The 26,632-nt window shown below is 33.6% G+C and overlaps 2 protein-coding genes across 3 annotated transcripts in view; both read right to left on the reverse strand.

Annotated features, from left to right (window-relative positions):
* The window catches only part of LOC118747680 (hippocampus abundant transcript 1 protein), a 142,910-nt gene that overhangs the window by 71,569 nt on the left and 44,709 nt on the right, over positions 1-26,632 (reverse strand). The gene's annotated exons all lie outside the window — the stretch shown is intronic.
* The window catches only part of LOC118747679 (triple functional domain protein), a 183,585-nt gene that overhangs the window by 14,326 nt on the left and 142,627 nt on the right, over positions 1-26,632 (reverse strand). Inside the window, exons 10-13 of the mRNA XM_036481744.1 lie at positions 19,613-19,883; positions 19,462-19,522; positions 4,055-4,154; positions 2,886-3,131 (exon numbers count right to left, since the gene is read on the reverse strand). Of these exons, the coding sequence (XP_036337637.1) occupies positions 2,886-3,131; positions 4,055-4,154; positions 19,462-19,522; positions 19,613-19,883 (678 nt within the window). The remainder of the gene's footprint in view (positions 1-2,885; positions 3,132-4,054; positions 4,155-19,461; positions 19,523-19,612; positions 19,884-26,632) is intronic.

Below are 26,632 nucleotides of genomic sequence, written 5' to 3' on the forward strand. Positions count from 1 at the left end.
CGAACAAATATTTCCAAACAGTAAATATTCAAAAAAGATACAATGACATTCTTTTAGACAAAGAAATTGGAGACCGATTTACATTTTTTACTACATTTTAGTCACAAGCAATATATGTATATTAAGTACCTTTTTATTGTTTTTTAAGTGAGACCAATTTCTTTGTTTACTAAAAAAATATGCGAAGGTGTGTATATTGTACATATTTGTTTATACAATCTTATGTATCAACGCATGTGTGCATTGAAGCGTTGAATTTTGTAGCCATTTTTACTAAGCTTTTATGCGTGCGAATTTTTCATGCTTCAAAAACAATATTAAATACTTTATTAGCAATAAACACGCAACAACTTGTGGAGCATGAAGAACTTGACTCGTCATTTGGCGGCGGCTAGTACTTAAATATTGGTAATAAAATCACTGAAGCTTAAGGAAACCCAAGCGAATAATATATTCGCGCTGGGAATATAAAGTCAATAACTACTAATCTAATTTATAAATATACATATGTATATACATGTGTGTACGTAAGTATTTAAATTTCTACATATAAAGTAATTTTTAAAACAAATTTAACTTAGGGGAATAACCGTATTTCATACGAGTATTTGCCTATACTAAATTACGCTACGTACTTACATATTACAAAACTTAATTCACAATTACGACTACATACGAATTGTGATAAGAATAAAGTTCTTGTAAACCACTTCCACGAAATACTTTATTTGGACTTCACTTAGAGTGATAATGAAGTGGTTTCTTGGAAATTCATTGCAAATGAGTGGAAATTACGCAAAATGCATACGCTGGTACAGTGCGTATGAGTAACATTTTGATCCATATCGTCACTACACACGAATAAAGGCGCGCTAGTGTTTTGACGGCGTAAAAAAGACGTGTAAAAAAATTTTACGAAACTTAAGGAAAACTTCGGCGAAGATAGACGCGTAAACATAGATTTCTTACTGGCCGAAGACTGTCCCTTCAGCATCATTCCCTAAAAACTCTTTGGGGAATCTATATACATACAAATATAATACGCGAAGGCATTTTTTGTTCCGCATAAAAGATCTGCACCGTTCGTTCGATTTTCATAAGTGAGGTGTCAAATTAACGGGCTCGGGTTGTAGATGTGCAATAAGAATTTATTTTTTTGAAAAGAGTTGCCACCTTTTAAAAACTTATCTACATGCAAATTATTAAAAAAAAAAAAATAAATCAATTATTGCAAAATGGGTATCAATCGAAATGGTTTTGAAAAGCTTTGTTTTTTAACATAACTATAGGAGGGTTGCCACCTGTTCAAAAATCATATTAGGTAAGAGAAATATGTATCACCATGTGGGTGCCAAACGAAAGGGGTTTCAGAAAGAAGTAGTTTGAAAATATTTTGAAGAGGGTTGCGACCTGCTTGAAATGTCGAATTTAGTTTACTTATGCACAAGTTATACGAAATATCAAACGAAGGAGTGATAAGAAATATTGAATATTTTTAAGGTGTTGGAAGAGGGTTGCCATCTGTTTAAAAATTAAATTCAAATTATTTTATAAGTTAAATGACTTATCAAAATATGGGTGTCAATCGAAGGGGGGTTGAAAAATATTTATTTCTGAACTGTATTTAGCGGGGTTGCCACATGTTTGAAAATTAATAATCCAATTAATTCGTCAGTTAATTAAAATATGTAAATTCAAACTATTTTATAAGTTAAATGAATCATCAAAATATGGGTGTCAATCGAAGGGGGGTTGAAAATTTTTTATTTCTGAACTGTATTTAGCGGGGTTGCCACATGTTTGAAAATTAAAATTCCAATTAATTCATCAATTAATTAAAATATGTATCGCAGTGTCCGGCGAAGGAGGGTTAACGATGATTAAGCTTGAAAATACTTTTGAAGAGGGCTGCCACCTGTTTGAAAGGCCTAACTTAATTAACTAATTCAATAAGTATATGAAATATAAAAATAGCGTAAAAATGTTTGAAGAAATTGGCTACGTGTTTAAAAAGTTACATTCAAATTATTCAGTAAGTTGGATGAATTATTAAAAGATGGGTATATTTTTAAAGTTTTTGAAATTCAATTTTGGGCGTTTTAACGCCATGCGGGTTCACTAGTTTACTTACATACTGTTACACCCAAAAAAATAAGTAAACGGGTCTTTCTTCGCCTTCAAATATTTTAACGCGTCTTTCTTCGCCGTCAACTATGTTAAGAGTCTTTCTTTGCTGAAGTTTTTTTTCTGCCTCTTTCTTCGCGGTCATCTTTTTTTTATTAAACTCTCTTAGAAGCGATTAGTTGAATTAAAAGTTGGCAGTTCCCCCAACTTCATTGGAAGCGATTAGTTGAAAGGCCGTTCACACCGGGCGATTGTTGCTTTCAACTAAAAGTTGCTTCTCGCGAACACCGTATTAACTTTATTTTGAGTAGTCAGGATATCAGAAGTTTAGAGGCAAATGGCATTTAAAAAAAAAAAACAACATTTATATGCCAACTATTTACAACTTAAAATTTAAATCAATGTCCTTCTGCGGCCCAACTATGAAGTGTTTGCGTACATACGCATTATGCCAATGACCTCTTAAGTTCCCCAAACAAAACGTGTGTATGTATGTATGAAACATAGGCGCCATAAGCAAAGTATTATGCGCAATAATGGCACATTAAATTTACTACCAATCATAAAAGCTCGCTCTTTTGCATGACAAAAGGTCCAAAGCACATTAAGTTAAAACAACAAATGTGCATACATTCAAACAAAGATAAACGCCATCACCAACCGCAAGGACAATAAGTACGTTGCCATTATTCATGGTCAACGGCGCTAAATCATAATCGCTCGGAAAGGTCACGTTTAAGTTTATTTACTAGTTGACTTACCAAGTTTTTGGAATTCTCTTTGAGATCCTTGGCAAATACTGGCGGACCGTTTGCCATTAAGTGTGGCTCCTGTAAAGGTTTCATCGGTGGTGGTAGTTCTAAACCAGCTTCTTCCTCGGCCTCATAATCGGCTTGTGCGGCATTGGCCTGTGATGACGCCGCCGATGTGCCATAGTGGCTTCGACTGCCTGCTGTGGCCGAAGTTACAAGGTTCTTCTCATCCTGCTCGGTTTGTTTTTGTGTCAACTAAGAAAAAAAAAATTACAAATAATGAAATTAGGTTATGCTAAGAACAAATAATGTAGAAGAGAATTAAGAAAACTTGTGAGTAATGTTGATATATGTATGCATGTACATATTTTTACTTATACTCGTAGATACTTTGAGGCAAATAACCTTCAAGGGTAGAATAAACGAAGGTTTGTTTACAATCATCAATAATGGCAAAGAGGTCAGTCAACTAATTATTTTTTAATAAAACACTTCTTACAATTAGCTCATAAAGCAGTGACAAATTGCAAAAAAAAAAATTTGAAATTAATTAACTATTCCATGAAATCAGTAAATTAATTATAGAGAATAATTAATAATATTTAAAATAGTATATTCCTTTTTTAGAGAATTCTCAACAAAAAAAAAAAAAAAATTGTAGTACCTGTCAATGAAGGAAATTGAAAGGCTAATACTTTTTGGTTAACAGCGGGAGAAGATGCAAAACAGAGCGGAAAAGGAGAAGGGAGAAAAATGGAAGGGATAGTTGCTTATGGTAGAAAAACGCTCCGTGCTCTAAACAAAGTTCTCTTTTCTCGAAAGCTCCGCGGTTGTAAAAAGAAGTGAGATACAAGGTGTTGAAATCTTAAGCTCGCTTAAGCTGGAAAGCTTAGCAGATATTCAGATGATTACACCCTATTATTCTCGATACAGCTGCTCTAGCAGAGCTTGGCGTGATGTTATGCTTTACTGCTTGAGTTCCGTTTGGACTATGACTAGTTAGAGCTCCCACCAGTAACGAGAGATGTGGCTTGTTCAGTTTTAACAGCTCCCTACCCGAATTTTATAAAATGTTATTTTAATCTTAACATTGCTCTCGTGGAAAACGAAAAAATCCGATTTACGATCTTCTTCTGTATAATACAGAAATTATAATTGAATCTTATTTTAATACTCACTCTTAAGCTCTTTTCTGAGGATTTCTTTGTAAGTATTTTATCGGCTGGTGTCTTCTCGTTCTTGTTTTGTGAATGTTTTCGTAGTGGAAACCATTTTGGCCTGAAAAGTACAATAAAAAAAGAAGAAATGTTTAGTAAGAAATTTAAAAGTATTACAATAAAAGGTTTTTTTTAATTGTATGGAGCCTAAAAGGAAGCTATATAGGTTAGATAGAACACCTACAAACCTAACCTCATATTCCTTTTACAAAAATAAAAAAAACGAACAGCATTAATCGCTGAGTCAATTGACTTGAAAAACCTTTTCTTAAACCCTCATATTCTAGAGGTGTAACCAACAAACCACTTATCGTCTAAAAAGTTTGACCTTCAGAGGGCAAATGCCGTTTTGTTAATTTCCATGTTATCTGGTGGTGACTTATATATACTTTGTAATATGATAGCCACGTACATATACATACATTTTTGCATACAAAGCCAAATTTTGTTAATTCATATGTACATATACATACATACATATGTACATATATGTATGTCCAACGAAAGAATAAAAGAGAGCAGAAAAAAAAATTTAGAAAATTTTGCATATATATTTTTGCATAAAATTTCTTACAAAAATTGGCGGCAACACATAACTTCCAAGTCTCATGACCGTCATCATATCATAAAGTTGCCACATGGTCAAGTGTATGTCCCGCGGTTACATGCTCAGACGCTCGTCCGCACATTGTAAATATTGATATTCATAAAAATACATACATACATACAAATATAGTATATGTACATACATATCTATGCAGGGGCCGCACATCAACAAACTGCTCACCCACTCGTTCAATCATTATTGTGTGTGCGCACAATTAAACGGAAGGAAAGAAGGAAGTCATAAAAAATATGGAAATGACGATCGGAATGGGATGGCTGGCCGCACCGTCTCACTGTCGGCAGCAACATTCTCTCAACCCAACTACCGCCCCCAATCTTGATGACATTTCCAAAAGCCACGCCAACACTAAGTTTGTCACTAATAACAAATTAGCATACCCAGCAGGGAAATGTTTGCATTCATGGTGAAATTACTGAAATGCTGAGTTGAAAATAGACATTCACGTATGTACATTAGGGTGGTCGAAAAACGCATATGAAAATCAACTTCTTGGAATTTTCACGTTGGTCAACCGGAAAAGTTAAAATCGAACGTATGTACGTACATGGCGTATGAGTAACATTCGCATTTCGTCTGGGTAACGTATACGCCATGTACATATGTACGTACGTTCGATTTTAACTCTTCCGTGAGAATGGTAGGTTCAATATGTATCCGCCATTTTGAATTTCTTATATCTAATTTCAGATTCAAAATCATTAGGCGAATCCAATCGATTTTAATTTTGAGTTGCGCAATTTTTAATTAAAAAAGGGGATTTCAGATTCGTAATCAGCGGCCCCGATATCCCAGGAACGCCATTTTGAAGTATAAAAAGGGGATTTCAGATTCGTAATCAGTGACCCCAAAAACTATAGAATAAATCATGATCTAGCTTTCTGTCATCATTTGCAGAAAGAAATTCGCTTCTTCGCGAAAGGAGCGTCTTCCAAGGCGTGCAGTAAAGACGCCATTTTTAATTTTTTTAATTCGCCACTTTTTATTTGAAAGGGTATTAGTTTACAAGAATTTTGGGCAGGGCACCAGGCCGGTTGACGTGAATCTTCCCATATGTATACATTTGCACCTTCAGAGACTCTATCGCTGCGAGAGACCCGCGTAACTCTAGCGGAACTAAGGTCTGGATACTGCAGTCGACTGCACGCATACCTATTAGCGCGGGCCAAAAATCCGCTTTTTTAGAATGTTGCTTGGTAATAGCAAAAATATGGTTCATTATGCTCTAAAAAAATCTGTGTCTAAGATTAAAATTTTTGGTCAATATCTTAGGCTCGCCCAAGTCCATCAAAGTTCAAGTGGTAACAAAAAAACTTTTCTTAGCTTATTCCGATTCTCTAGAAAAATGGTCCATATACCAAATTATGTAGGACTAATACGTTCGAAGATAATTGCAATTTTAGTAAAAAAATGTGTTAATTAATTTGTTTATTAATTTTTATTTTTTGGGAACATTGAACTTTCATCTTTCACGCAGATTTTCTTAGAGCATAATTAACCATATTTTTGCTATTGCCAATCAAAATTCTAAAAAAGTGGATTTATACTACTAAATTTTCTCGCACGGTCCCCAAAAATTTGCTTATTTATCTTTACTTAGCTAAAATGTTGGTAGCAGAATACAACTGTTTATCATTGCAACACCAACACAATTTCCGTTCCTGCTTCGCTCCAACTCTTTCATGTAACTGTGCGCTGTCCTTATAACCGGATACTCCCTATGCTAATGCGTAGGAGTTTTATATGTTTGTAGTTCATTATATACATATGTACATACATACATATTTACATATTTGCTACACGTGTATGCTATGTACATATATTTACACTTGTTTACATGATGCGTACAGTTTGAGGTCGTCGCCTTGGTTGGTCATATTATTTGGCGACTCATTAGTGAAGTGTCGAACAACGCGGTCATTGTGGCGTTCTACGACTTGAAACTTAAGTAAATAAGGATGTGTTTTGTTTGGCTAAACGGCAACAGTTCACATGTTAATTTAGTAGATACCTATATATGTATGTATGTATGTATGTAGGCGAGTGTTGAGACACTGCGCTTTGGGTCGCGCAAAGCATGGCAGGGAGATACTATTTTTTTGTATGTAGTTGGTATGCAACATCAGTAGGCAGGCAATGGTAATGGTATATAAAAGAGAAGTGTGTCAATAAATTATTAATTTCAGATATTTTTATTAAGACATTTTCATTGAATCGCGAGTTAAGCATGTTTATTAATAATGCTGAAATTTTCCTTTGTGTACAGTGAAATTTATCAAGGCGCATTTAACCCAAATTGCAATTACTGTTCATGAAAAAGAAATAAATTATATCCAATTTATTAAATATTCTCCTATAATATGTACGGTATGTTTATATCTAGTTTGTACTTTCTTAACCCGTCTTAGTGAAGACAATAGAATTTGTTTTCTGTAGTGAAAGTATGTATTCAAATCTAATAAATAATCTAATAATAGTAAAGTCGGCATAGCTAGTGGCATTTACTAATTACTTCAAGTGGTTTAATATAAGTCAATCATCTAAAACCTGTAAATTGAAGAATTTGCAATACAAAAAAAAAATATATAATACTTTATAATTCAGATACACATATGTACGTATGTATGTATGTACATATCGATGTTGTAGAAAAAACTATGAAATCCTTACTTAATATTATAAATTCGAAAGTTTGTAACGCTTTCACGCTTTAACTGCTCATTCGTTTATCATAAAATTCTGCAAATTCAAGCACAACTTAAAACATAGGTTAGCTTTTATCTCGATTAGACAAGGGGGCGTGGCACCTCTTATACAAACGGAATTTTTCATACTGCATATCTAAGGAGGAACATATCTGTAGTAGGGAAGGAGCTGTATAAGAAAGTTTTAGATTGAAAATATTTTGCAGGGAATCAACAAAGGCTTGGTCACATTGAACTAACATTACCTGATGTTCGCCCCATAGATGGTCCCTAGAGATGAATGATCCAAAAACTTTACGAAAATTTTGCAAGTTTAAAACCTTTTCGGCGTTGAAGCTCTTTATCGTGGAAACTTGGGATTCAATATCCTCAGAAATCCATCGTAAATATTTACTTTAATTCTGCGCCAAACTGTTTACCTGACATTCTTAGTTATAGAGGTGGACTAATAAATTACTAAAAAAAACTATTTTATTAATTTTTTTTAAGCTTTTTTTTTGGTCTTCCCTATAATAATGACAATTATGGCGTTTTCTCTTTTATAAAAACATTTGCCTTTTCATTGTCCTCTCCTTGCAAAAGAAAACGCCATTAATTTTGAGGTAATTTTGGTAAATTTTCTAAGTCTTATAAAATATGCGGGTGAATCCGATAATTTATTTCGGTGTTTTGTTTTTCTGGTGGTCTTGTAAGAATTAAATATAACAACTATTTTTCAAAAAGTCCTTGAATTCTACTGCTAAAATGTATATATAAAAACTAAATAAAGTGTATAAAAATTCGCCAATAAATTAAAAAAAAATATGTGTAAATTTCGACTGTTTGTTAGCTATTTATCAAGAAGAAAATACAGGATGCGTCAGGTGTCCCATAGGCGCCCATAGCGACTATTGAACAGCGCGCGAGCAAGGTATACAAGTACTTTTTCTCAAAAGAGCTTTTCACCATGAAAGTTTCACAGTTAAATCTTTTTTATTCATCTCCTTCATAATTCATGCAGTAGAGGTACTAGAATTTAATGGGCTATAAAACTTCGAAACATTCTGATTAAAAAGTTGAAAATTTAGATGCAACTTTGCACAATTTTTATAATTTTTGCACAAAATTTTAAATATAAATTTATATGGTTTTTGTTAGATAATAAATATTAAGTAAATAACAAAAAAAAAAAATACGCAAAATTTGCTAAAATGGCTCGTCCCTATTTATTTTTCCACCACTGTATACAGTCATGTGAAAAATAATAGGGACTAGACATTTTGACCAGTTTCGGCTATTTTTCTTTTGTTTGTTTACTGGTTTTTGTTAGATAATGAACTGTATTTTTATAAAAAAAAAGTAATAACCATTAAACAATAAAATGAAGAATAGCCAAAACCGGTAAATATATCACGTCATTATTATTTTTCACGTGACTATTTGTACATTAGGGTGGTACATATCAAATGAACGATTTTTTTCAGTATCATCCCCTCAATCGGTAATATCACGGTCACAGATTTCGCATATTAATTTTGGTCCCGATTGGAGATGGTTAGGTTAAGGCGTGTCGCACAGGGGGCAAAGTTCAAAATCCTCTATGGAGACTAAAAAAATTAAAATTAATTTTTTTTTCATCAAATATCCAAAACCGATACCAACCATAGTCGAAGATGTCACATATCGATTTTGGTTCCGATGGGGGTCGGTTAAGGCGTGTCGCAAAGAGGTCAAAGGTCAGATACCTCTATGGAAACTCAAAAAATCAAATTTTTTCGCATTTAATACCCAAAGTCGATACTACTAAAGACGAAAATATCACATATAAATTTTGACTCCGATTGGAGTCGGTTAAGGCGTCTTCATAGGGTAATCTGAACTTTAATCCCTGGTGACACGCCTTAAGCGACTCCAATCGGTACCAAAATGTAGATGTGATATCTTCGACTATAGTAGCATTGACGTCGCGGGGGTTGAGGCTTGGCAAATCTGATGTAAAACATTTCCTTCCTACATTTAAGGACCAACCTTATGTACATACATGTTTCCTAATTTAGCGTTTTAGCTTTCGCTATCGCTTTAAATTAAAATTTCCCAAATATGCGAATTCTAGAAAAAGTTTGTCGTAATCACAAGAATGTATGTATTTACATACTATGTATGTGTGTATGTACATGGGTGCATACCAGCCAATACGTTTACCTCCTTCTTCGTTTGCTTATCACAAAATAACAACAACAACATAAGAACGAAAATAAATTAAATTCAATGAAATAAAAGTAATAGCCACACAAACAAAATGGGCATTGTGTGCAAGATAAAAAAAAGTTCAGCAATTTAAGTAAATGGGCGCGTATCCATGGCCCGCAATGTGAATCACACAATTGGTTTTACTGATAGCAAACGGTATCATTTGTTTTGTTTGTACTTTTTTTGTTTTTGCGCTTTAACTTTCGCATGATTCAATAAAAATCAGCGGCACAATTCAATAAATTAACAAATTTATGGTAGAGTATAAATATGTGCGAACATATTTTTTTGATATTTAATAATTATAATCAATTCATTTGCGTAATTACGCTTCCGTACCAGGATTTGTACTTCTCCTTGCGACTCAGCGGCTCTGCTTCTGCAGCGGCAACTGCTGCATCTGCACAGCAAAAACATAAAAAGTGCTCGGAATGGTCACAGCTCAGCGACTTGGACATGATGGGATCCACAGATTTAAAGGCACGTAAAATATTATTCATTGACAAATTGAATCGGTGCGAATGATGTAGACGTATGCAATGGATGCGGTGCAACCGAACCACTCGTTAGCCTCAACGTAGGCAATAGCTCGTGAAGCGAACGCGTGATATACTTTCAACTCGACCGTTAAATACAAATGTTGTCCGGACTACATATGAATGTATGCGCGTATGCTTGGATTAAATTTAATATAATTATACGAATATTTTAATACAAATTTATGTGCACTTCTTTAGGTGTATATATGTATGTATATATGTTCGACCTCACTGTACACTCGAGCGTATGAGTAATATTTTTCTGCTCAACACAAAGCCACCAATCACCCAATACTTAATGCTTGCAAGAAGAAAGTATTCAAGCGGTATTTTTCACTTAAGCGTTCTATCGCGCGAAATGAGAGCGACCAACTGATTTTCCAACGATAGAAGTAACTGTGTCCAATGCGCCAACGATATCGGTGAAGAAAACAACTACAAAGTCTTTGGGCGGCGTTGGTGTCTCGTCTACGTCAATCTAAAGTACTTTTAATACGCATATATATTGTGTCTACTACAACAAGAATGGCGAATAATTCAGCACTAAGAAGAGCTAAGAAATGTGTAATTCGTTACTATTTATGCTCATATTACAATATTATTATTATTGCGATTGTCATTGTGTTGGTTTTTGTTTTTGTTTCTTCGTGCTTGCTGTTTGCGACATTCAGGAGAAAAGAACCGCAGCAAGAGGTACGGCGAATCGTGTCGTGTGTATAGAAAATGTTTAAAACAAAATACAGTAAAACCTCCATAACTCGAATTGCCAATAAGCGCAAGAAAGTGGTTCCACTTATGGAAAATTTCGAGTTATAAAATTTTTACTAAATATGAAAGAATGTATTGAATGCGGGTAGGAATGCAAAGATGAAGATGTAATCCTGATAAAAGACGTCCAGAGCACACTTGAGATATGGTGGGAATACTTAAATATCAAGGCTTTTGTATAGCGACACAAGTGGTGAATTTGACGAAGAAGAACTGTTAAATTTATAGGGACGAAGCTCACGTCTCTCCTTTCGAACAAGATGAGGTAAGAAAAAATGCAGCTTAAAAACAAAAACACCCTGGAGCAGATGGTATACCGGCTAAGCTGTTCAAAGTCAGCGGCGAAGAGCTGGTCGGGCGCATGTACCGATTGTTAAGTGCATTTTAGTCTTACGAATAGAACCAAAGATTGGAGTTTCAGTGTACTCTGCCCAATCCACAAGGCTGCCAATTACTGCCAGATAACCGATTTCGCCTTATCCTAGACCCTAGATAAATCAATAGACATCCACCACCTTTTTAACGATTTCAAAGCCTTTGGAGGGAAGCTGGATCTAGATTTGGGATTCCTTAGGATGAAGTTAGGTAGAACTTTAAGGCACGTCTAAATTGGAAAGGACCTTTCCGCGTCGTTCGAGACTAAGGTTTTACACAGGGCGCACAGTGTAAGATTTGACCCATCTAGCTGCTTTTAATTCTGTAATTCGAAATCTATTGAAGATAGATTAATGAACAAGGTACGTTATAAGATAGGCGAAGCTTTTTACAAAAAATTGGTAATTTATAGTTACTGTCATGCCACCCTATTATATAACTGCAATTTTAAAAAATGCAAAAACTGAAATATTTAACTAACTACAAAGGCTAAAATGCCCAAAATTGATATTTAGAATTTCCCTATAACAAGGAGTTATAAACTGACAGAAATGGACTGAAAAATAAATATATTTTTTTTTTAATTGTGGGCGTGGAAAATATCGATAAAAAAGTCAAGTTGGGTCAAAGAAATTCCGTTATAAGTTCAATATTTCTTACTCTATTTACAGAAATGGGATACCATTGGAAAGGTAATGAATCAAGCTTTCTCTGTTGAAAACGAAAATATAAGAATTTGTCTCGGTCGAGATAAAATGCAAATGAATTACTCGAGGAAAATGAAATTCCCAGTAGGCCAGAAAAAAAAATTATCAAAACCTGCACTTTCCAGCAGCTAAAATTATGTTGTTTAAAGTCTAAGAGGAGTGGCAAATAAACTGAGATACAAACTTTATCGAATAGTGGCGGATAACGAGTTTGCGGGTCTAATGAAATTAATAAATTGCTAAAAATAAATTTAAGTTAACATCGTTTTACTTTAACATGAAATACTCAGTCCTAGTTTACTAAAATCCCAAAAATTTATATTCATTAAAAAGAATATACCCAAGCAAATAAGACCAAAATGGTATTTTAGTAATTGTTGCATAAATCACATAACACCGACAAAATAAGCATTGAGATTCAGTTTCAAATATACAAGTTTAAATATTATTGTGCTCGGTAATTTTCCAAACCAAACCTCGTCCCGCCATACACTTTGATTAAAATTTTTTAGTTGTTATTGTTTCGTCTTTATCAGGCATTTCTGAAAACATTCTTGACGTTGTTTACTGTGGGGCGCTCCTCAGTTTCGTGCGATTTCTTAAATTCGATGTTGGAAAGCGTAAGACGTAACAGACAGCACAACTGAATTTCAGTGGTATTATATAAAAGAAAAGACGATGCTGCTGTCGAATGCAGATGGCGTTGACAGCATTGTCCTTAACACAAGGACAATGAGCGCCATAATTTTCAACTTGGTGGAGACAAAAGAGGTTCATCTAGCAGTGGATAAAAACAAGACAAGTACCTTCTGACAACACAGAAAAAGCCCTTGGGTATTTGCACGCACGTCACTGTTGGCTGTTATAATTTAGGGGTAGTGAAGCACTTTGCCTAACTGGAATCCAGCATCAATACTACCATTAACGTCTGCCTGGCAATTGAAAAGCAGAGCCCTCTCTCGTCCTTACACATATGTAGCACAGAAATATGGACGATGTTGAAAAAAGATTTGCAAGTTTTGGGGCCTTCGTGAGGACTACATACATACATATTTTCTGCACTTTTCGCGTGTTCGACGGGTACCAAAGAAGATCGATCAAAATGTAACGTTATTTAATACAGGAAGTTTTTGAAAACAGCGGCGGAAGATCTGGCGAGTAATCTCCAACGATCCTTGAATAGTGTTGGTCCGATGCCTGTACTCATTAAAAGTATCCGAGAGAACTCTCGACGCTGGTCAAAGTATCGCTCGAAAATATTCGATTCTACCTGCTGTAGGTACTCAAAAATGCTCAGAAGAAAAATTAAAGTTCACTAAACGTTTACAATCAAATCAGCCTCATTGCGAATGTCGTATCGAGTGTAAGTCGTTTTTCGAGAGTCGATTTGTATGTATGTATATACATTCACATGTATGTACTATATCAAAATATCGAGCTGGCTTATAAATTCAAGCGTAACAAAAACGGAATAAATCGTAGCTCGAAATCTAATACAGGAATATTCACTGTATGTAGTATATGAACTATTTACTTATGCACAACATATAAGTATGTAGTATGTTTGGCGGTCTCATAAAAGACACAGTGCAAAGTGTGTGGTGGTCTGCTTTGTATTGGCGTCGAAACAGCTTGATGACTATTTCACAGGAGCGAAATAGTTTTATTCCCAGCATGGCATTGCAAATTCGATGTTCATAAGTTGTTGTATACTTGCATGCACATCTACATATGCTGAGTACCTTGAGTCTAGACAAAGTATTCGTTTTGGCAGTGTAACGCTTTGATTTGCTTAGTTAAGTCGCTTAGGCGTAACCTTAATTCGACAAGATAATTTAGGGTTGCACTTTAGTTGTAAAATTTCAAAGGATTGTTCACTTAAATTTGGGCGCGCTACAGCAACACTTTTAAGCTTATGTTTAGACTGTTGTATCAAACAATTTTAGTGTAAGTCGTTGGGAAATGGATGCAGCGTTAAGAGATTTGGATTCGGCATTACTTAATTTCTATTTCATAAATTTTTCGCGATAGGATTGTCTGATTTGAAGATGATGTCGAACTTTTTTTTTATAAAAATTTAAAATGAGGTTGAGACCAAGAAGTTACTCAACAGGTAACGGTACTAAAAAATAAATCTCTTGGTCATAAAACATTTTAAAAATACCTTTAGCTTTAGTAGAAGGCAAAGCTTAACAGGAATTCAACTTGGGAAACAGTGTCCATTAATTTCTCGCTATACGCTTGAAAGTAGCGTCTTCACAGATATGTCCAGAAGGAGCCTCGGCATTCATTGATAGAGATATTGTGACTTCTTTAGAGAAATTTGATTCGAGATGTCATCATGTCGTTCGAATCAACGCAGACGCTCCAGTCCTGCATGTATTCAACTCGGAAGCCGCTTGTGGTAGCAGAGTAAGAGGAAACACCAGGCAGTGAAGTATTTTGGCCTTAAAAGTACCACTTCTTATATACATACATACATAGTTACTCAGAACCGCTCTTTTACTTTATGGTTACCTCATAACTAGAATCGACTGTTTTATGTTTTCCACCAAAAACATAGATAAAGCCGTCAAATTGTTTGCCTTTGCAAGGCAAGATAGCAAGGAAGGTTGGAAACGTATAGTTGAAACCGAAAATTGTATGCCCAATGCGCAAATTAAATGAATTAGATTGGTATGCCCCTAGAAATGGGTTTTGTTCAAAGAAAATCTATTCAGTGAGTCAAAGAGTGGGTGCTATGGCGCTGTTCATCAAGAACTACGTTCCAAAACCCCCATAAAACTTTTAAATATAAATAAATATCTCACAAATGCCGAATCAAAAACATACTTCCTTAAATACACTGAAGAAACTTATTCAGGTCTATTCCAAAATGTGAATTAAAATCACTCGGTTCGTAGACTACGCATTGTTTTAATTTAACCGAATGTTCCCGGTTAACTGGCATATTTTGAGCATTGGGTACAAACAAAAACTGACGCTCAACTGCGGTCGCTCAGTAAAATAATACATGGAGATAAATATATTCGATTGTTATGTGAGGTTTTCGAATTTACCTACATAGAACCAAAACAATCGCTTTGCCGTAAGAAAGACATAAAGAAACCGAAAGATAAGGGGTTGAGTAGAGCATGACGCCAATACGATATTGATAAGACGGACACATACATATATGTATGTATGTACATATAACATTCTATGTACTTGTAGATACATAAGTTCATACAAGGAAATTTATTTACTTTTGAAACATACCAAATATACATATAGTATATAGTATGTATGTACATATGTATACAAAGAAGAGTTGAAAGGTAAAACGTTTTACCCCTTTGTTACGTTTTTTGAGTTTTCGTTAATTTGTATACCTACATATATTGCGGTCCTATAACTACGCAAAGGTTATTTATATTCAAATACATATATTACGTCTTTATGTGCATACATATGTACATGTACTTTATTGCGCGAATCGTGTTAGATATAATAGGGGTTGGCTTAGAATAAGTCGCATCAATGAACGACCTTAAAAAAATAATTTCCAGCTTTCTATAGCCAACCGATAAATATACCATATTAGTTCAAGAAGTAGTATCTGTAAATAAGCATTCAGCAACACAAAAACAAAAAAAATTTTAAACACATGAAACTATGAGCCAAATATGCAGCCTCATTGCGTACGTTGTAAATTAGACTAAAATGCACGACTCGACAACATTGGCATTGCTTATTGTCGTAAGATGACGAAAACTGTCGAAAACTATCCAGTGCTGTCAAGTTTTTCCATTTTAATACACTAGTCAAATCGAATTTTTAGGCAATGTACTTTTCGATACGACTCGACTTTCGAAAAACAACTTGCATTCGACACGGCACTCGCAATGGCGTTGATAATAAAACTGCGTTATTCGTTTTTTTCTCCGTCGCACAAATGGCCAGAAGGCATTCAAAAACGGCCAAAAGTCAACCTTGGAATTTTAATTGTTTAGCTAATAGCCAAAATATACAGTATTTAAGGTAACTGTTAGTAAAATATTATAGCAATTGCTTCAATATTGTGGTCACAATTTGATTTTGATTAAAATAGTTGTATTGGAAATTTATAAAACCGGTATAAAGCAAAATTGATATTTTCTTTCCAGAGAATAATAAATATTTTAATTTTGCCTTTTGTTTCTTATTAATAAAATGCAGTAAAATAAAAAGAAAAGGAAAACATAGTTCAAAAAACCTTTGGCTTAAATTAATTCGACATCTTTTATTGAATCAGGTGTAAATTCTTTGAATTCTTGTCGCTGTCGTTTAGCAGTACTCCTGTGTACCATCTCATATCACCAAAAAAACATGAAATCTATTCTGCATTAAATGTACTTTATGATAAATTTGCTCAATTTTGCACATTTTTATTTTATTATACAACAGCGAAGTCTAAATTCGTAATTGGTAAACAAATAACAAGTATATAAAAAAAAAATAAAAAATAAAAATACAAAAAGAAATTAAAAAGTGAAGTTTAAATTCGTAATTGGTAAAAAAAATATATAAGAAAAAGAAAAACACAAGTAAACAAAAATACGAAAAAAGCGAGTGCCCAATTTCGTAATTCGCAAAAAAATATAAAATAAAAAAAAAATAAAAAAATTCAAAATACAAAAAAAAAAAAATGAAAAATTAAAAAAAAAAAAATTCAAAATACAAAAAAAAAAAACACAGTGAAGTCTACATTCGTAATTGGTGGAAAATTTGTGAATATAAAAAAAGAAACAAAATATAAAAAAAATACCAAAGATATAAAAAAGTGAAGTCTTAATTCGTAGTTAAGCCTCCACCTGTTGGGCTTCGGAAACTACATGTTACGTATTTTTTATGCCGGCCGTATCCGATTCGACACTTCGAATTTTTGAAATCTAATGCTGACTACACACCGGGCAACTGTTGAAGCAACGTGTTGAGCCAACCTGTTTTTCTTGTTCAATATACACGACACAACCGTAGAGGCAGCCATTGCGGCAACCTCAGTAGTGTGTGCTCTGTATGAAATGAACATATGGGAGACAATTTTCTTTTCTACTAAAATACATTTTCAGCTCAACTGTTTTCAATGAACTAAGCCAATAAACTCAATACACAACGATAAACACGAGGCAACCGACACGGCCACCAACACAAAATAGTCGGCATATTTTTAAATTCGTGATCAGTGAGCCCAAGCCAATCCAACTACTTTTCACAATATTATCCGCCATAATGGATCCGCCATTTTGAATTTTTAAAACTAACTTCAGATTCGTAGTTACTGATCCCAAAAAACTCCCCATAGCAAGTCTTTAGCCATTCTGATAAGATTTCGAATATTGGCCACTTTTTATTGATTGCTAGCCCATAGTTTGTCGTTAGGATTTTTAAAAGGATTTTATTTTTCAAAGATTTAATTAATTAAAAAAAATAAAATAAAATCAGTGCAATGTAGAATAGAAAAACAGGAGTCGGCGTAGAACTTTAGGCCCCTCCCCTTTGTGTGACAACATCAAGGCGCACGTCACAGACCGGAGGAAAAGTTTGGCCAAACACTGACATATTGTGTAAGCGCCGGTCTATATATTATATTAATGTTGAGTAGCAATATGGGAACAAAATGAAAGAGAAAATTCTGTAGAATTTAAACAATTGAAGTTTGCTTCACAAGGACGAATAGGTATTGAAAATGCCCTTTTAATTCGTTTTTTTTTAGCTAATAAAGTAAAAACGGCGAAATTCGAGGATGTGCACGTGCGTATATTAGTCCTTGATATATAATTTTTTTAAAAACTAAATATTGCAAATTTTTTAAGAATATTTAGGTGTGAATTTTCGAAAGGACATTGTCAATACCTATTCGTCATTATGCACCAAAAAATTTTATCTTTTCTAATTTTACAGAATTGTTTTAAATAAATTTTGAAATTAATCTTATCGTTAAAATTTCCTTTTGAAAGTCCTTTACAAAAAAAACTGACGTCCGAGAGAAAAACTAAAAACGCAGTTTTACTATGTATGTATATTAATTCTATGGCAGAAATACTCTCGGAGGTTTGCCATTGCCTGCCGAGGGGCGACCGCTGTTAGAAAAAACTTTTTTTGTTTTTTATTTTTTGTTGTTGAGTTGAACCGGGCTTGAATCCAGGCCCTGCGGAGTGGTAGCGCGCACTGCTAACCACTACACCACAGCGGCCGCCTGTTTCTGTTTTAGGTACTTGTTACTGTATGAACTCGGCCAAAATCGCTTAAATTGTTATAGCGCCACAGCCTAGATTTCGTAAGCATTTTTTGAAAGTAAAGCCATCCAAAGGTAGGTGCATAGTTACTGTAATTTTTCAGTTGTAGGCTATTTTAGGAGAGGTTGCTGATCTTCATATGAATGATCAGACTTGAAAATTTTGCAAATTAAGGATCGGAAATACGTATGTATGTATGTGATAAATGCAGAAATATGCTTTTTGAAATTTTTATAATTTTCGTTTAAATCAAATTGTGAAAATAAGAGTGTTAAACTCGTTGGAGTCATAAAAAAGTTCTTTGACCACAAAAATGACTGCTTTATACACACAGTGAGGAACAAAAGCGTCAAAATGGTAATGTTTTTTTTTTAAATATTAAAATGTTTTTCATGTTAAAACTTTTTGTCAATTTCTGATAAAAGTATTGTCCATGCTATAGCCAAGTCTGATTAAATCGGAATTTTGAACTTTAAACAAAATGTAGAAAATTTCTTCAAAACTCATCAAATTTCGAACTTTTTTATTTGAAATTCTAAAACATTTCTGAGTATGCAGTTTTATAACAATTTTAGAGTAATATAGTAGAAGTTTGAACAGCACAGAAAATCGCGTGTTTAAATTTTTTTTGCGGACGGTCTTTTGCTGTGTCAAAGTGTCAATTTGCTCCTCACTGTACATAGTTGCATGTCAGCTTTTCAAAATTCCAGTCGCTACGTTATTTTTACGTTGGGCGTTTATTGGTACCTTTTTTCCAAAATATTTCAATATAAATGCTTGAAACTATTCAATATCTTTTTTCTTTCTCTTTAATTATGGTCAAATGTTCTATCTTCTATTATTTCTGTTGAACGCTTTTACTAACAACCTATTTTTCAGAAGTTTTTTTCATATTAAATACCATTTACACTATCACTATACTTTTTATAATTATTCCAAATATGTACTTAAGTTTGTATTACACTTTTTTCCTACACAAAATCTCCCATGCAGTTCGCCTTTAATTAAAACTAGTTAACTTGCCTTTTCACAGAACTTTCACACAAAATTTAGCTACAACTTTAACACTTTTTCTTTTCAATTTCTGCTTTTACTTCTCAAATAGAAACCAACGTCAGTTAACTTTTTAAACTTTTCGTATGACACTCGAAAGTAAAACTTACCCGCTAAAACCACGTCGCTTTGTTGATGAAGTCAACGGATCCGGTTTGCCGCGATTGTTACCTAAAAAAAGTAAAGCACACAATTGTGAAATTAAAACTTTATAAGATTTGCTCTTCATTCATCATAAAAGTCAACTATTTATGTACTCACTTTGCTCCTGCATCACATCGTTTGTTTCCTTGCGCGCCGAACTGTTCTTCTGTGCGCTTGGCGATGGTTTAAGTATTGAAACAGGCACCAGTCCTTCCTGTACGGCTGCATCGTCACTTTGTGGATTTAGGCGTACTAAACAGAAATCTGGCTCGGCGGCTGAGGGTGCTTCCACAACCTCAACTTGTTGCCCTTTAGTCACACTCAACTCATTGGAGCCGGGTGTTGCAATGTAATCAGCGACCACCCAAGTGCCCTCGTGGCTACCAATCTGCAATGGGAAAAAGAAAAATAGAAATAAGAAATAAGGCACAAAAAGGATAACTTAATTGAATATGACAAAAGCGACAACAATGAGAACGGCACGATGGCAACGACTTGAAAAAAATAATCAATAAATACTGGCACGTTGTGCCGTTTTGCAGACACGGCCAGTTAACACGTCTTGTGCTCCTGCTGGCAGGCAGCAAGAGGCGACCAGCAAAGACCTACTATAAAGTCGGTAATGAAGCATATTAAATAAATAGACATGACTACTATATATGAACATACATATGCAACGCGGTTGTTATTAAGTCAAAAAGTTGAAGTGGCATGAAGGGAAATGAGTAAACGGATGTGCGGCAGAGATTTAACTCTCGGACTGGATATACTAGGATAGTATATATTATAACTGGATAAAGAAAATGAAAAAAAATTTTAAGTCACTTTGGGTAACCTTTAAACTTAAATTTATATACGATTTTGTATTTCTTGATATGTATTTTGGCCGTTCGATTATTGCTAGCGACTGAGGCCAGGTATTTGAATACTTTTCGCAATAAGGGCTACGCTAATGACTAAAATGTCATTCTTCTTTATGTTGGTTAAAGCAGAGATCTAACTACATTTTTTACTTTATTTCGATACTGATGTATTTATCGATAATTTTATGAATAACGAGTGTTGTCGCTATCTAAACCGAAATTCTTATTGTTTTAAGCGATGAATTCCACTATATTCTTATCTATAATCGATTTTTTTATCACTATGGTTTTCGATATGTATAGAATTTGTTATCGTTACCGCAGCATCTCAACTTTCATTCCCACTCTTGTACCTTTCCCCGTTCTCGACCCTTGCCAAGGTGATAAACCGCTGTCACGCTTTAGTGGGCCACTCCGACATATTCAGTTTAACGGATCTCTGCAATCTGAAGCATTCATTCACCATGGGGTGTGCCTGAAAGTGGTAGTGTGGCTTGGAGCAAGCGGGTCGCTTTAAAAAAGTGTAATGTTAAGATTCCCAGGTTCTGATTGTGCGCTGGGTAAGGCATCCGCCACGTAATAACGAGTTCCAATAAAAGAGATAAAATCGTCGGAACAGATATTTTTTTTGATGACTGTCTAAAAATCTGACCCAAGCGGTTATAGCGCCAAACACGAAGAATAACTTCATTTATGACGGCGAGTACCGAATTAAAAAAAGAACAGTGATTCCACTGACCAGCCAATGGATTTAAAAACTCCAAATCTGAAATAGTACGATACGGTAATCACTGGGGGTGAATTCGGCCAAAATCGCTTAAGCGGTTATATCGCCAATTTATAAAATATGAATGAATAAAAGCTTTAACAGCTTTGAAAGACATCTATTCTTACGAAGCAAATAATAATTTTGCAATAACAAGAAAAGAAAATCCACTTTAGTGTCTCTGTGCTTTAGTATATCGCCCACGATTTCTAACTAAATACAACTGTGTATATAAATATGTATGTACACATATAAGTGATATGGCACTAGCATATCATTTTCACTTCATCTAACAAGCTGCTTTTCATCTTCCTATTTCCACTACAATGCACTGATATTGGCACGCTCCTCTTCTACTGCTACTACTCGCTGCTGCTTAGTTATTAAAGTATTGATAATGAACCTTATTGTGTAAAAGTATGTGTCCCCAGCGGATTGCTTTTGAAAACGCACACACAACCAGCGCGATTATAAATACCCTACAGGGAAAAGCCAAACAAGTTAGAAAAAATACTAGTTCATTAACTAGTATGTGCCTGTGTTCATTAACTAGTAAATTCGATAATTTCAAATAACTTAAGCGTTCAGCGACATCTGCCTTTGAATTGCCAAAGCCAAAAATAAAACGCAATTAATTGCTTTTCTTACAAATGTCGGCTGTGGCGTCACGTGAAGGCTACTGGTTCTGGTTCTGAAATCGCAGGTTCGAGGCCGCTTGGAGGTGGTTAAGATTTTTAAAGTTAAATCCATGTAAGTAAAAGTAATTTATTCAATTTATAAATAAATAACAAATTTGAAAATCTAATTGCATTGCAAAAAAAAAACATGCATATAGAAAGAAATGCTTGTGCCATAGAAATTAAACAAAAATATGTTTTTATTAAATTTAAAAATTACAATAAAAACTCTAAAAAAAATAAATAAATAAATTTAAAAAATAATAAATAAAAAAAATATTAAAAAAAAGATGAATTAAAAAAAATTAATAAAATAAAAAATGTTCCCCTGCACCAGGACTTCAACCTGCGACCTCAGGCGATTCCAATTCGGCATTTGAACATGGTTGCGCATATTGGACATTTCCATTAGGGATGAATTGGCAGACTTACTCATCAACTGGTATGATGCTACTAGTCTTTCTACTAGTAAATGCTGACAATTGACATCTCGTAGGACATCGCAATGTTAAAAATACCAGTCGCTTACATTGAAAAAGGATAGAATGTGAACTAGTTCAGCTGAAACGCAAACCGGTAGAATTCTAGTTCACAACCAGTAGCTTTCCCTGCAGGGTACGACTTCAAATGCGGCTATAACAAGCATACTTCCCATGTATTTACCGAGTATTCAGCGAACAATGAATGCTAAATCTTTGTTGGGATATCTGCATTGTTTGAATTAATTATTCATGAGATTAATATCTCAGAACCAATACATACATAAATATCAATGAGTTAGTGAGCGGGCTTATTTCAGAGCCGAAATGTGTGTGTGTGTGTGTGTTTTTGTGTATTGATTAACATGTTTCACGTAGTTGTAAAAGGACTATAATTGGCATGAATAAATAGACGATGATGGTCAATGATTAATAAGATTATTTGTCAAGGCAAAGAAGACAAAAAAAAAAATCCAATAAATATGGAGACTGCTACGGACGTAAAAGCATTGATAGAATACATATTTTGCGAGGAATTATAAATAGCGGCTATTGTAGCTGAAATCCCTCAAGCGTGATCGAAAAGTGGACGTGGCTTAAATTAAGGAATAAAATACTGTTTTTGACGAAATCTATTATCTCCATTTACAATTTATTTGTTTTACTATCTTTCTTTGACTGCGTGAGGTGTGGCTGTTTGGTTAGCAAGAGGTTGAAGTTTTCTTTTTTTTAAATCTTTTTGCTCTTTATTAAATTTCAAAATTGGGCTGCTACTACAATTTTGGTTCCAATTCTGTTACTTAGTACGACAATATTTCGTAATTTATCCTACTGGGTATGCAAGCGAAATGTTTGTTTTTCACTGTCAAAATATACATACATAAGTACACAAATTAAACCGACATTAAGTACACATGCACCGGCAAGCATGTCGTCAATTAATCTCCTGCAGATTACGAAATTGGATGAACATCGATATGTATATACATTGACTTAAACAAATGACCCGTGTTGATTTTTTTTAAACATTCGTAAAGTTTTTTGGCCAAAATTTTGTTTGTTATTTTTCTAACCAGATGGTATAAATCACAGTTTCACAGACTTTTGAGAATATTTTTTTAGGCTAATTTTTCGGTTTTTTTTAATATAACGAGCGCAATTTACAAAAACTTGTGTTGATATTTTGAAATTTTGTTGCTGGCGGTCTCCCGCGTTTTATTCCATAAGAAATGCATACTCATATGAAAAAAGTGCAAAAAACCGTCACTGAATAAAAAGTTGAAATTTTGGTGAAAATTAGTTGAATTTTCCTAAATTTTGTATAATGTTTGAAACTGTGATTTACACGATTTTTGTTAAAGTTTAGACGATATTTTTATATAAAATTAACCAAAAAAATTATATGATGGTATAAATCACAGTTTCAAGCTTTATAGAAAATTTTAGAAAATTCAACAAATTTTCATCAAAAATTCAACTTTTTAATCTAAATCTTTGAACATTTTTGGGTATGCAGTTTTATAGCTAATACAATTTTACACCGAAAATCCCACGGATTTTTGAGATTTGTTTCTTTTTGGTGACGGATTTTTGCACCATTTTTGCTATATAAAAAAAAAACGCAAAAGCAGTCTACAAAAAATAAAAAAAAATTTCAAAAATCAACGCGATTTTTAGTCGGTGGACACTTGCACTTCATTAGACTAAAATTTTATGGGCTATAAAACTGCATACCCAAAAATGTTGTAAAGATTCAGATAAAAAAGTTAAAATTTTGATGGGAATTTTTTGAATTTTTCTAAATTTTTTATAAAGTTCGAAACTGTGATCGAATTCATTGTTTATCAATTTATATTTTTATTGAAAAATAGCAAAAAAAAATTTTGCTCGAAAAACATTGTGAATATTTAAAAAAAGTCAACACGTAGTCATTTGTTTGAGTCACTGTAACTGCATGTGTACACATAAACGGCAGTTTCAGCAGTTAACTGTTTAAATTTATGACAGCCATTGGTGGTTGATCGCCGTGGATGTAATGCAAATAAGTAGTGGAAAAAGCTGCATGACAATTATTATATGTATATAATTTATGTATGTAAGTGCTTAAGCTTATTACTTAACCGGCCCAATTAATATAGTTCAATTATACATATTTTACGTAAACAGTATAAGAAGTAAGAAATGGCGTAATGTCCTTCCAAACTTAAATAATTTTTACACACATGAAATGGTAAAAAAAATCAATTATTCCGCCACATTGCGAAGGTCGTAAATTAGACTAAATTGTATTACGCGACAACATTGGTATTGCCTACTGTTCAGAAAATACTGAAATAGTTCCGAAACCCCGAAAATTCCTTACAAAAATTAAGAAAAATTACGAAAAGTAAAACCTGATAAATGCCGAAAAATTTAGAAAAAAATCCGGAGACAATCTTAAAAAGTTTGTATTAACACAACTGTAGATGACCGACAAAAAAAGGTATTCTCTGGAAAGTTTTTAAATTTTTTTGTTTGAAACTGTCAGTGCAATATTCTCGAGAATCAGTTGTATAGAATAATTTCTGTCCAGAATGCTGATGCAGAATACGAATACGAGCAAAAGTTTTTTCAACAATTCAACCCGTTCTTTTCCGGTGTCATTATTGACAGCGTTTTGATCTGATAATTTCTGCACCTTATAGGTCTTCAGCCCGACTTCTGTCTTAGATCTGCGCAGAAAATTTTTTATTGGCAATTTTCTTTCTAAAATGCTAGTTATATTACACCGTGCGACAAAAACAAAAAAAAAAATCAAAACACAGGAAAGAATCTATGTAAACACGAAACTATGTGCCAAACTGCGTTTTCAGTTTTTCACTTTGACGTCAGAATTTTTTTTTTCAAAGGACTTTGAAATTTTAAAGATATGATTAATTCAAAAAATTGTTTAAAAAAATCAATGCAATGTAGAATAACCAAATAAGAGGGAAAATTCTGTAGAATTTAAAAACAATAAAATTTTTGCTTTACAAGAACGAATAGGTATTGAAAATGCGCCTTAAAATTTTTTTTTTGCAAATTTTCAAGGATATTTAAGGTCAAAATTTCTAGAGGACCTTTTCCATACCAATTGGTTCTTATGCACCAAAAAATTTATCCGGTTACATTGTACTGAATTTTTTAAATAATTTTTTGAAATAATTATATTTTTTAAATTGCAAAGCCCTTCTAAAAAATCCTGACGCCAGAGAGAAATACTAAGTACGCAGTTTTACTATAATCTACCCACAGTTTTGCGAATATATTCATTTTTTTTTTTGTGTGTAAAATTTACTGTCGCACGCTGTTGTAGTTATAAACAATACTGTTACATTTTGTTAATGTTAATATTATTTAGCAGTATTTGAAAATTATTGTAAATTTTGACACAATTTTATCTCCCTTATCCATACTTTTACCGATGATATTATAGAATATAAACAGACAAATAGCCGATTTAGCAGCGCATGTACACTGCTAAAGACCTATCCTGGTCGAAATGAATACATAAACTGCTTTTTAATCCCATTTGACAATGGATTTTCATTTTTTTTTTTACGACAAATAACACTAAATTTGGCATAGTGAAAAAGCACTAGTACAATGTTTTGGTGCATAACTTGAACCAATCGATTCTCAGTAATATATATGTATGTAGTATATGAATTCACCGTATTAGATGCAATACACAAATAGCATAGCTTATTTGCTGTACATTTCTGCACAATTTCAACAAAGCAAGCTGGCTAATCTCCTAGCGTTGCAACGGAGCTGAGAATCCATTGTTTATCAATTGACATTTTCCATTTTGCCTTTTGACACTTTGAACCAACTTCTTCGAAAAAAAAAATAACAAATACACACATTTCATGTCCTTCAACTGCTTTAGTAAAATGTCCGTTGAAACGAAGTAAACTTGTATTTTCTTTCATTTCCATATCGTGACAGTACTTCATATATGCAGTTCGAATATTCTCTTAACGAATTGCTTTTGGTGATGAGCTTTTTATGGTCCCTACGAGGGTAAAGGTAAACATTAAACTCGATAAAGTTACTCATGTTTACATGTTATCAATCAACTTACGAACAACAAGAAAGCTTTTTCACACTAACTTAACACAATTGGCCCATGAGTGGTTCATAGAAAAGAAAATGTACATACGTAATAAGTACATTAGGGAGGTCCTTAAATGTAGGAAGTAAATTTTTATATCAGATTTCTTAGTCCTCAACCCCTCGCCGATGCTATTATAGTCGAAGATGTCACATATAAGTTTTGGTCAAATTCCTCTATGGAGTCTCAAAAAATTAAAATTATTATTTTTTTCATC

Source organism: Rhagoletis pomonella, unplaced genomic scaffold, assembly GCF_013731165.1.
Source record: "Rhagoletis pomonella isolate Grant_MI unplaced genomic scaffold, Rhpom_1.0 Rhpom_scaffold_00012, whole genome shotgun sequence".
In the NCBI taxonomy this organism is placed as follows: domain Eukaryota; kingdom Metazoa; phylum Arthropoda; class Insecta; order Diptera; family Tephritidae; genus Rhagoletis; species Rhagoletis pomonella.